The sequence below is a fragment of the Ictalurus furcatus genome, chromosome 14, assembly GCF_023375685.1.
Source record: "Ictalurus furcatus strain D&B chromosome 14, Billie_1.0, whole genome shotgun sequence".
Taxonomy (NCBI): Eukaryota; Metazoa; Chordata; class Actinopteri; order Siluriformes; family Ictaluridae; genus Ictalurus; species Ictalurus furcatus.
In genome coordinates, this window is record NC_071268.1 from 22,943,494 (window position 1) to 22,956,442 (window position 12,949).

At 41.9% G+C, this 12,949-nt stretch overlaps 1 protein-coding gene across 1 annotated transcript in view; it reads left to right on the forward strand.

Moving 5' to 3' along the window:
- cdkn1bb (cyclin-dependent kinase inhibitor 1Bb) overlaps positions 1-10,369 on the forward strand; it is a 13,520-nt gene extending 3,151 nt beyond the window's left edge. The window contains exons 2-3 of the mRNA XM_053641702.1: positions 4,195-4,298; positions 6,529-10,369. Of these exons, the coding sequence (XP_053497677.1) occupies positions 4,195-4,286 (92 nt within the window). The 3' untranslated portion in view covers positions 4,287-4,298; positions 6,529-10,369. The remainder of the gene's footprint in view (positions 1-4,194; positions 4,299-6,528) is intronic.
- Positions 10,370-12,949: the final 2,580 nt, after the last annotated feature.

Genomic DNA, 12,949 nt, shown 5'->3' on the forward strand with positions numbered 1-12,949 from the left:
GACAGTGTGTGTGTGTGTCAGTGAGAGAGACAGTGTGTGTGTGTGTGTGTGTGTGACAGTGAGAGAGAGACAGTGTGTGTGTGTGAGACAGTGAGAGAGACAGTGTGTGTGTGTGAGACAGTGAGAGAGACGGTGTGTGTGTGACAGTGAGAGAGACGGTGTGTGTGTGACAGTGAGAGAGACGGTGTGTGTGTGACAGTGAGAGAGACGGTGTGTGTGTGACAGTGAGAGAGACGGTGTGTGTGTGACAGTGAGAGAGACGGTGTGTGTGAGAGACAGTGAGAGAGACGGTGTGTGTGAGAGACAGTGAGAGAGACAGTGAGTCTGTGACGGTGAGAGAGACGGTGTGTCTGTGACGGTGAGAGAGACGGTGTGTCTGTGACGGTGAGAGAGACGGTGTGTCTGTTAGACGGTGAGAGAGACGGTGTGTCTGTTAGACGGTGAGAGAGACAGTGTGTGTGTTAGACGGTGAGAGAGACAGTGTGTCTGTGACAGTGAGAGAGACGGTGTGTTTGTGTGACAGTGAGAGAGACAGTGTGTGAGAGACAGTGAGAGAGACAGTGTGTGTGTGTGTGAGACAGTGAGAGAGACAGTGTGTGTGTGAGTGACAGTGAGAGAGACTGTGTGTGTGTGAGACAGTGAGAGAGACAGTTTGTCTGTGACAGTGAGAGAGACGGTGTGTATGAGACAGTGAGAGAGACAGTGTGTCTGTGACAGTGAGTCTGTGACAGTGAGAGAGACAGTGAGAGACCGTGTGTCTGTGACAGTGAGAGAGACGGTGTGTGTGAGACAGTGAGAGAGACAGTGTGTCTGTGACAGTGAGTCTGTGACAGTGAGAGAGACAGTGTGTGAGAGACAGTGAGAGACCGTGTGTGTGTGTGTGAGACAGTGAGAGAGACAGTGTGAGAGAGACAGTGTGTGTGTGTGTGTGTGTGAGACAGTGAGAGAGACGGTGTGTGTGAGACAGTGAGAGAGACGGTGTGTGTGAGACAGTGAGAGAGACGGTGTGTCTGTGACAGTGAGAGAGACGGTGTGTGTGTGTGAGACAGTGAGAGAGACGGTGTGTGTGTGTGTGTGTGTGTGTGTGTGACAGTGAGAGAGACTGTGTGTGTGAGACAGTGAGAGAGACAGTGTGTGTGTGTGTGACAGTGAGAGAGACGGTGTGTGTGAGACAGTGAGAGAGACGGTGTGTGTGAGACAGTGAGAGAGACGGTGTGTGTGTGTGAGACAGTGAGAGAGACGGTGTGTGTGAGACAGTGAGAGAGACGGTGTGTGTGAGACAGTGAGAGAGACGGTGTGTGTGAGACAGTGAGAGAGACGGTGTGTGTGAGACGGTGAGAGAGACGGTGTGTCTGTGACGGTGAGAGAGACGGTGTGTGTGTGTGAGACAGTGAGAGAGACGGTGTGTGTGTGACAGTGAGAGAGACTGTGTGTGTGAGACAGTGAGAGAGACAGTGTGTGTGTGTGTGACAGTGAGAGAGACTGTGTGTGTGAGACAGTGAGAGAGACAGTGAGAGACAGTGTGTCTGTGACAGTGAGAGAGACGGTGTGTGTGTGTGAGACAGTGAGAGAGACGGTGTGTGTGTGACAGTGAGAGAGACTGTGTGTGTGAGACAGTGAGAGAGACAGTGTGTGTGTGTGTGACAGTGAGAGAGACTGTGTGTGTGAGACAGTGAGAGAGACAGTGAGAGACAGTGTGTCTGTGACAGTGAGAGAGACAGTGTGTTTGTGTGACAGTGAGAGAGACAGTGTGTGAGAGACAGTGAGAGAGACCGTGTGAGAGAGACAGTGTGTGTGTGTGTGTGTGTGTGTGAGACAGTGAGAGAGACGGTGTGTGTGTGTGAGACAGTGAGAGAGACGGTGTGTGTGTGTGTGACAGTGAGAGAGATGGTGTGTGTGTGTGTGTGAGACAGTGAGAGAGACGGTGTGTGTGTGACAGTGAGGGAGACAATGTGTGTGTGTGTGTGACAGTGAGGGAGACAGTGTGTGTGTGTGTGTGTGTGTGTGTGTGTGTGTGTGTGTGTGTGTGACAGTGAGGGAGACAGTGTGTGTGTGTGACGGTGAGAGAGACAGTGAGAGAGACAGTGTGTGTGTGAGACGGTGAGAGAGACAGTGTGTGTGTGTGTGAGACAGTGAGAGAGACGGTGTGTGTGAGACAGTGAGAGAGACGTGGTGTGTGTGAGACTGTGAGAGAGACAGTGAGAGAGACGGTGTGTGTGAGACAGTGAGAGAGACGGTGTGTGTGAGACTGTGAGAGAGACGGTGTGTGTGAGACAGTGAGAGAGACAGTGTGTGTGAGACAGTGAGAGAGACAGTATGTGTCTGAGACTGTGTGTGTGTGAGACTGTGTGTGAGACAGTGAGAGAGATGGTGTGTGTGAGACTGTGAGAGAGACAGTGAGAGAGACGGTGTGTGTGAGACAGTGAGAGAGACGGTGTGTGTGAGACAGTGAGAGAGATGGTGTGTGTGAGACTGTGAGAGAGACGGTGTGTGTGAGACAGTGAGAGAGACAGTGTGTGTGAGACAGTGAGAGAGACAGTATGTGTCTGAGACTGTGTGTGTGTGAGACTGTGTGTGAGACAGTGAGAGAGATGGTGTGTGTGAGACAGTGAGAGAGATGGTGTCTGTGAGACAGCGAGAGAGATGGTGTGTGTGTGTGTGTGTGACAGCGAGAGAGACGGAGTGTGTGTGTGTGTGACAGTGAGAGAGACGGTGTCTGTGAGACAGCGAGAGAGATGGTGTGTGTGTGTGTGACAGCGAGAGAGACGGAGTGTGTGTGTGTGTGAGACAGTGAGAGAGACGGGGTGTGTGTGAGACAGTGAGAGAGACGGGGTGTGTGTGTGTGTGTGTGTGTGTGTGTGGCCGTGTGTGTGTGAGACAGTGAGAGAGACGGGGTTTGTGTGTGTGTGTGTGTGTGAGACAGTGCGTGTGTGTGACGACGAGAGAGACGGCGTGTGTGTGACGGCGAGAGAGAGAGAGAGACGGCGTGTGTGTGACGGCGAGAGAGACGCCGTGTGTGAGACACCGAGCGACAGTGTGTGTGTGTGACAGCGAGAGAGAGAGAGAGACGGCGTGTGTGTGTTTGACAGCGAGAGAGAGAGAGAGAGAGAGAGACGGCGTGTGTGTGCGTGTGTGTCGGCGAGAGAGACGGCGTGCGTGTGTCAGAGAGAGAGATAGCGTGTGTGTGTGACGATGAGAGACAGCGTGTGTGTGTGTGTGTGATGGTGAGAGAGACATAGTGTGTATGACTGCGAGAGAGATGGCGTGTCTGTGTGACGGCGAGAGAGAGAGACAGCGTGTGTGTGTGACGGCGAGAGGGAGAGACAGCGTGTGTGTGTGACGGCGAGAGGGAGAGACAGCGTGTGTGTGTGACGGCGAGAGGGAGAGACAGCGTGTGTGTGTGTGTGTGTGTGTGTGTGAGAGTGAGACAGTGTGTGTGTGTGTGTGAGTGAGAGTGAGACTGTGTGTGAGAGTGAGACTGTGTGTGAGAGTGAGACAGTGAGAGTGAGACAGTGTGTGTGTGTGAGAGTGAGACAGTGTGTGTGTGTGTGTGAGTGAGACTGTGTGTGAGAGTGAGACTGTGTGTGAGAGTGAGACTGTGAGACAGTGTGTGTGTGAGAGTGAGACAGTGTGTGTGTGAGAGTGAGACAGTGTGTGTGTGAGAGTGAGACAGTGTGAGAGTGAGACAGTGTGTGTGTGAGAGTGAGACAGTGTGAGAGTGAGTCAGTGTGTGAGAGTGAGACTGTGAGAGTGTGTGAGAGTGAGACTGTGAGAGTGTGTGAGAGTGAGACTGTGTGTGAGAGTGAGACTGTGTGTGAGTGAGACAGTGAGAGTGTGTGTGAGAGTGAGAGTGTGTGAGACAGTGTGTGAGAGTGAGACAGTGAGTGTGTATGAGACAGTGAGTGTGTGTGAGAGTGAGACAGTGTGTGAGTGAGACTGTGTGTGTATGAGACAGTGAGAGTGTGTGTGAGAGTGAGAGTGTGTGTGTATGAGACAGTGAGAGTGTGTGTGAGAGTGAGACAGTGTGTGAGACAGTGTGTGTGTATGAGACAGTGAGACAGTGTGTGAGAGTGAGACAGTGTGTGAGAGTGAGACAGTGTGTGAGAGTGAGACAGTGTGTGTGTATGAGACAGTGAGAGTGTGTGTGAGACTGAGACATGAACTGTTTTTGTTCATTTCTTCTTTTGTGATTAGACTCGTCGTCTTGTTCGACTAAACGCTCGCGCACCTGTTTAAATGAAACTCCTCACACACCGAAGAAATGCAGTCCGCCGAGACACACGTAAAACACAGCTGAGGTAAGCAAATCTTTAACCACACTGACGCACACACAATCACACGCGCGCGCGCACACACACACACACACACACACACATCCGAACTTTCATGTCTGCTCTCGATGTTTGTTCACATCAGCAAATGTTTTCTGTTGCCTGCTGCTAAATGTCACTGTCCACACCTGCGCCTAAACGTCACCGTCCACACCTGCGCCTAAACGTCACCGTCCACACCTGCGCCTAAACGTCACCGTCCACACCTGCGCCTAAACGTCACCGTCCACACCTGCGCCTAAACGTCACCGTCCTCACCTGCGCCTTAGATTTGAGTTAGCCATTAGCTTATTTCCACCTGTTCTTCATGAGTGGAGAAATTATAATAATAATAATAATAATAATAATAATAATTATTATTATTATTATTATTATTATTATTATTATTATTATTATTATTATTATTATACTTATTACTGTTATTATGATTGTTATTATTATTATTATTATTAATCATAATAACAGTAATAAGTATAATAATAATAATAATAATAATAATAATAATAATAATTACGTCATAATAGTAATGGCGGTCATAATGATAATTTTTAAAAATGTTATTTTTAATAATAACAATAATAATAAAACTGCTACTTTGTGTAAAAAAAATGACACCACTATGATTGCAGGTCTAACTTATGCATACCTCCACACCACCATCAAAAACATAGCAGTACCTCGCTATCCACACACACACACACACACACACACACACACACACACATACACACACCATTTTTACATTTCTGTTAGTGGGGTATCACTTGTGGTCTACTCCTGCTAAACCACGCTCATCGGGACCGGCCGACCGTCGAGGGTAAAACAGCCCTGTTTTCATATAATTATAGGGACCGAAAAAGAACTTGTTTTCTCTCTCCCCTCATGCATAATGAATTTTTTCTATAAAACCACTTATGAAGACTGCTAAGTGAAGTATAAGTCTGTTAAGAAAATACGAGTCTGTGTGAAATAGGAATTTTTGTAAAAGTGTGAATATTTTCTTCTGCGTGTATCTGTGTGATACGTTTTGTTATATATGATGGAGATAAATAATAATTTATATAGATAAATATGTGTCAATACAGAGTTTATCAAAGATGCTTGTAATATTTTCTTTTGTATATTATCTCTTGTTTAAAAAGTTAAAAAAAAAATTATGCATATGATTTACTATGTCCAGCAATTTTATGAAACCTGAACTCACTGGACATGAGTTTATTGGTTGCTTAACATCTGTATCCGTATATTAATTAATTTCTCCTTTATTTATTTATTTATTTATTTATTTATTTGTATAAATAAAGAAAAGAGGGTGTAAAAGTGCAGTCAGTGCTCTGTGATGAAGTGAAGGGTTAAAACATTTTTCCTTTACTACAACTCTACTACGAACTCTCTCTCTGTGTGTGTGTGTGTGTGTGTGTGTGTATGCGCGCGAGTGAGAAGCTGCTTGAAAACAGCATAGTAACACGTCAGCGATCTCGCACGTTTTTCAAATATTTACACCAACAAACAAACTACCCGTTGACCAACTCGTATAACCTTCACAGACATGCGTCTACAGCAATGATCATATACACTGGCATGTAGAATAAAAATATACAGCTATTTACATATTATATTTATTAATATTATATATAAATATAATTGAGTATGTATGCATGTATATATAAAATATACATACACGCACATGTATAGCTATAGCGTGTGTATATATGTATTTTACATAGGGAGGACGCACAAATATGTATTTTGTCTGCATTTTAAACCAGAACTTTTGAAATAAGCTCATAATAAAGATTAATTATGAGTAACGTACGTGTCTGGATCATTAGGGTGTATATCGGGTTGGCTTTTTGACTGCTCAGCCATTAGGACCGATTCAACAGTGGACTGCTGTTCCCTCAGGGATGATGTCAATGACTTGGCTGTCAAACGGGATATTTACACAAGCCAGTGTACAAAGGTTAGGGAAATTTGTTAGGTAGACTTCATGTAACCTTCAAACACTTGTACGTGTGTAAAATTTGAGGAAGCAATAAATGTAATTGGTGGGAGACCTACTAAAGAGTTTCTGTATATTTCAAGGACTTACTGACTCTCACTCATGCAAACCGCTGTATTGTGTACGGTGACGCAACATTCGCGTTATGATTAGCCTACTTACTGATGTGTGTGCGCGCGCCGTTCTCTTTTACAGAGCCGAAGATGTTCTCTCCCTCCTGACGGCTTCAGTGCTTGGCAGACGAAAAATTCACGGAGTGAAGAATGATGGGAAAGGAAAAGCTTATCAGCTCAAAGAGTGGGGAGACTTGGACAAGCACTGAAACAAACGTTCTGGCACTAAAAGAAAAAAAAAGGAAAAAGATCAACTGCCTCAAAAGCAGTCTATGTAGCAGTGTGCAATTAGGTTTAATCTCCTTTTTTGCTCATTATTTTTTTTTTTATTCTTACTACCTGTGTACATATTTTCTTTTCGTATGTATGTAGCACATAAAACACATTATTATGTTGGGTTTTTTCTTTTACAGTTTTGGACTAGGTGAATTCCAATTGACTTGAAGAGCTGCAATTTGGGGGTTTCAAAAAAAATAAATAAATAAAAAATAATAATTTCCAAGATGCTGTTTGTTACGTTTGCTGTTTTTTTTTTGTTTTGTTTTAAGGTGGTGTACCCCATTTTACAATGATTTTACAAACGTATTGTGTTCTTCTGTTGTCACTGAAACCCGTTGGAGTGTCCACACATGCTCGAACAGCTGCGTACACCTACAGCCCTCGGGTGATGCATGGTACATAAATCACATGGTCTTTTCTAGATCGGTGTGGTTTCTAGTCTCTCTGTTTGCTCTCTTCTAAAGAAAACCTCATACAAACAATATACTCTGTAGAGAATGCAGAGCTTTATCTAAAATTGTTCGCTTTATTATTATTATTATTATTATTATTATTATTATATGTAACTTATGTCTCTGATTTTGATTAGGACAAGCTGACCAATAATGTTCAGTTATAGACAAGGTCAAACCACGTAGCATGAACCAGTATTAACACCATGTGAGACACTTGCTGAAAGACTAAAGTGATCCTCACTTATTGATAAATTATTCTTTAATATGTATTTTGATTATTATTATTGTTGTTGTTGGGTTCTTTTGGGTGGGTTTTTTGAGTGAAAATTTCTACTGATGGCCTTATCTTAGATTTCCTGTTTCATTTCTCTCGGTTTGACTCCAGCACTCGCCCACATTTGGTGTAAAGCTGTATGCACCTACACTCCCATTTGATTCTGTGGTTAAATATGACACACAATTTTATTTATAGAAAAAAAAAAGTGTAAATTTAATAATTCAGCAGACCACACAGCCTGTGTATTTGTTTAAACTTTGAGGTGTACCTGTGTACATAACTTTGTAAAAACACTGAGGAAAATTAAAACTAACTTATTTATGTCCAGGGTTTTTTTTTTGTTTTGTTTTTTTTTTTTTTTTTGTTTGTTTGTTTTTGTTTTTTAATCTAAAAATGTGTGGTCATGGTTATTCAAAGTCCAAAGTGGCATTTGAGTTATTTTTTAAAATGCTTTTTAAATATTTTAACAGATTGTTGTGTAAGGTTGCAAACTGAGCCTGGTTTAAAAAAAGAGAAGAAAAGGAAAGAAAAAAGTAATATTGTTGTATGTGCAGTTTTTGTTATGATTGGTTATATAATGTGCTGAAATCAATTAAAAGAGAATTAAATTATAATGGGTATTTGAATTTCTTATAATTGCTTTTTTTTTTTTTTTTTTGAGTGGTTGCATATGGGGGGAAAAACGCTTCATGTGGTGAAATGTTAGTTTTCATTGTTTAATTATATAACGTTATACTACATGCTTTCCTGAACTGAAAAAGCCTTTATGACCCTCAGAAGTGAAATGGAAGAAAATTTCATTTAAAATTTCAATTGCGACTCCACTGACAGACACCACTGCAATTATTGTCTAAAAGCAACTCATTGATTCAATTGACATTTTATTTTATATGTAATAAATAAAATATACAAAATAATAACTATAACCACAAAAACTTTGCCTACCATATCAATCTTTATTCATAATATACAGCTTAACAGGCTATAAAGAAGTCCATCCCATCCAGAAGTCATTCCTTGTTTAATACTATATATTAATAAATGAATACATTTTTATTTCTTTAAAAAAAAGAATTTCACCATTCTTAACTACAAGGGGTTGTATGAAACACTTATGTAGTTAATGCCAATGAGAGAGAAGACAAAGCTTAGGACAGCACTGAAAGGTGTTCAGAGATGACTGACACACTCACCATTGAGTGTTGGAGAGTGTGATGTTAATCTAGTAGAACCTGAATGAGGTGCATGGTGATACCCAGGTAACAGCAGAACAGACTTCCCAGAGTGGCACTCCCATGAAGAAGAGACACTCCTTGTAGGGTGAAATATCACAATAGTGGCTGGCATCCAGCCAGTCTATACACCAAGGTGATGTCATCCAGCACTGAGTGACACACTGTGTCTTGGCTGATGAATAGTTGTTCTGAGTATTGGTTTTATAATATCTCGGGGCACGGACAGCAGTGAACACACTGTGGGCTCCCCTTTACTGAAAGCTGCAAGGTTAATCGACTGATTCACATATTCGCATACATCCTGTATTCAACCACAAGGTTGCCCGAGAGTCTTGCCACCAACCCATGCAAGACGAGCTTATCATCAGAGCATAGACTCTTTTAGGTGAAGTGAAAGTGCTAACAAAATCGCAGTTTGTCAGAGATACCATTTCAAGTCAGCATCCTGCAGTGGAACACAAGGGAGGACCTTTTGTTTATTGAAGCTTATGAGGCCCCAAAGACACTCCATCTATGGTATTTGGTGTCCACATACATTTCCTGATTTCTTCTGTTTTTGTGTGTATCTCCTACTAAATTATTTCAGAAGTGAAAACAAAATCTAAGATCAAACAAAGGTATCCTGACTAAACACAAAATACAGTTTATAAATGATAGTTATTTATTGACACAAAAGAGTTATCCAATACCAGCTGGGCCTGTGTGAAAATGTAATTGCCCCTGTAGTTACTAATTCCCCAAATCTATGAAACTGCGTTCATAATGGAGTTCAGCTGGACTAGACGCAACCAGGCCTGATTACTGCAAACCCTGTTCAATCACATCAACACTTAAATAGAACTTTTTCAATAACATGAAGCTGGTTAAAAGTTCTTCCAGTAACACACTATGCCAAAGTTAAAAAAATACAAATAAAAATGCAGAAATGGTGAGTAGAAGGTGATTTAAATACATCAGTCTAGAAAGTGGAGCTATTTGGAAGACAGGGGTCCTGTTACATCTGGCATAAACCAAACACAGAATTCCACAAAAAGAGCATTATATCTACGGTCAAGCGTGGTGGTGGAAGTGTGATGATGTGGGGATGCTTTGCTGCTTCAGGGCCTGGGCAACTTGCAATAATTGAAGGAAACATGAATTCTGCTCTCTACCAGAAAATCCTAAAGGAGAATATCTGGTCTTCAGTCCGTAAATTGAAACCCAAGTTCAACTGGATTATGCAGCAAGACAATGATCATAGGAGTAATTCTAGTCCTCGAAGCAAGTGAAAGACTGATCTCCAGTTATCAGAAGCATTTGGTTGCAGTTATTGCTGCTAAAGGTATTTAAGTTTAAGGGAGGGATTCATTTTTCATATTGGTGATGTGTTGGATAATGTTTTTCTGCTTCTATACATGTATTATTATTATTTTTTAAATAACCGTATTGTGTCTCAGGTTCAAACTCAAACGCAACTCAGGTTGCCTTTGTTTTATGTTGTATTTTGTTTAAAGATCTAAAAAATATTTAGTATGAGATATACACAAAAACTGAAGAGATCAGGATGGGACCAAATACTTTTTCATAGCACAGTAGAAGGGGTTTTCCACTCTCTAGCAGTGCCTGAAAAAAAGTCAGGATCTTAAGGATTGTGCACTGCATTATGATCAGTTAATAAGATGAGCAACACACACAGAAAAGCCTCCACTAAATTAGATTAGACTGTTTTTTGAACTGGACTGTTTTTTGGCTTAGTGGTTAGCACGTTCGCCTCACACCTCCAGGGTCGGAGGTTCGATCCCCACCATGGCCATGTGTGTGCGGAGTTTGCATGTTCTCCCCGTGCTGCTGGTTTCCTCCGGGTACTCCGGTTTCCTCCCCAGTCCAAAGACATGCATGGTAGGCTGATTGGCGTGTCCGAAGTGTCTGTAGTGTGTGAATGTGTATGTGATTGTGCCCTGCGATGGATTGGTACCCTGTCCAGGGTGTACCCTGCCTTGTGCCCCATGCTCCCTGGGATAGGCTCCAGGTTTCCCCGTGATCCTCAAGGAAGGATAAGCGGTATAGAAGATGGATGGATGGTGATTCAGGTAACCTAGTTGAGGGTGCCAACACATATCGGGGAGGAAACTGGGTTCTGGCTGGTGAAGGCAGTAGAGGGAACCAGGATCATCTTGGGGCCACAAGCAAGACACTGCAGAACAGTTCCTGAATTATTTACAGAACTCACACAAGGCAGTTTCCGCTAGGTCAGATTATGCTAACCATACTTGGCAACGATACCAAGTTAGTGGAGAAGTTAGCCAAGATCTAAATCTGCCAGCCGAGTCATTGCAGCTGACTGTTTGAGTCAGATACACCATTATACACCACTTAGATGAGTGCAAGTCTTGCAGCGTAGCAAGTGGCTATCCACTTGTTATAACATGATCTAATGGGGTAATATGACTGATGTATAGGGAAATAACAAAGTACAATATGTAGAGGGAAAACCAACACCATAGTTGTGGATTAGCAGAAATCCACCTAAATTTGCAGACTCAGACATTAGTGTATTATAAAAGAAATGCTCACAATATACAAGAAAGCACTCACTGAGGTAGAAAAGGATGAGAGAAGGCTATTTCCAGCTTTTGATACCCATAGCTCCAAATATAGTCTCAAGTTGAGCAGTTAGCTCCAGATTGTATATATGTAGTCATACATACAGCATGTGTATAAAGTGAAACATAGAGAAGGAAAAAAGTCTGTATGATGGTTGTATTTATACCAAAATACTACATGATACGTTGCTATGTGACTACGTAACTTTGATTGAAGGTCTTGGCATGTGTATACATGCTCACAATGAGATATCCAGGTGTTTCTCACTGCCCCTGGCAGTCATAAGAAAGACTGAAATAGAACTTGTTTTAAGGGTTTACATAGTAGATGTACAGTTTACATTACTGTAGATTATTAATACTAGGCCGTATCTTGTGGATCTCCTAAAACACTTTGACTCAAACTGCCAGATTCAGATCAGTTTACATGGATTCTGTAAACCATTGCTGAAGTAAACAGACATATAGCATTTACAGTAAGACATGAGTGTGAGGTTTTACTTACTACAACCTATATAGCATATAGATACTTCCTTCCTCTACACACTTCCTTTACTATACCAGCTAGAGATAAACAAACTGAACCCCTCTGTGACACCTCCACACCAAGTTTCTGGTTAATAATTCAGTTATCACACTTTCTCTTTGATCTTGGCAGCTGAAGAATTGAGGAATTTAATTGGGGGCGGGGGGGGGGGGGACCCCTAATAACAGAATGACAATATGGCTGGAATATAAAAGAATAAACATAATGTACAAAGTAAATGATTTTCTTAAATAAGGTTGCATTTGAAAAGATTAATATATATACATATATATATATATATATATATATATATATATATATATATATAGAGAGAGAGAGAGAGAGAGAGAGAGAGAGAGAGAGAGAGAGATGGTGTAAATATAGAGAAATACCCTATGTAAGACACAGAGAGAACTTGATAACATACACTGCTTTTTATTTATGAATCAATTCACAAATGTAACGCTTCCATACAGCTCTGAAATCCCGAAGAATGTTAAATAATCTAAAGATGGAGTTTAATGCTTTACTCAGCCATAGTTTGTGCTTAGCAAGGCCAGTGTTATAATACTTATCAAATATCAACTTACCAACCAGACAGTGACTGATAAGCAGCGGAGAATTTGTTTTGTGAGGTTTCAACCAGTCTTAATATATCGTAAACTTCATAATTTACTCATGTTTACGAATATCTACATTGTTTTTCCCTGGAATGAAAAGATGGCTATTTATTACAGCTGATTTTGTGAACAATGTCTGATACTGGTATGGTATAGTGTATGAAAGTTAGTTCTACTTGAACAAACAGCAGAGTCAAAATGCTGTAGCTTTTGCCCTCACAAAAGGAAAGAAAATCAACACAAAGACACCTGCACCAACCCTTTGAGGGCTCTTAGGGTGCAGGTGCATGACCTTACTTCCCACCCCACCTACTCCCTTCCGCTTGCTTTAGAGATGGTCACATTGTTCAGTTGTGTGTGGCTTTGTGGACTGAACCATTCTGGGATTGTGTAACTCTGTGCACTGTTGTGTCTGGGACTCCTAGACAGACAAAAGGCCTCATCTGATGGAGAGAAAGGGTAAGAAAGAATGAGAGAGAGGGACTGCTGTTATGAAGCTTTCACAAGGATTGGGTGGAGTGCCTATGCC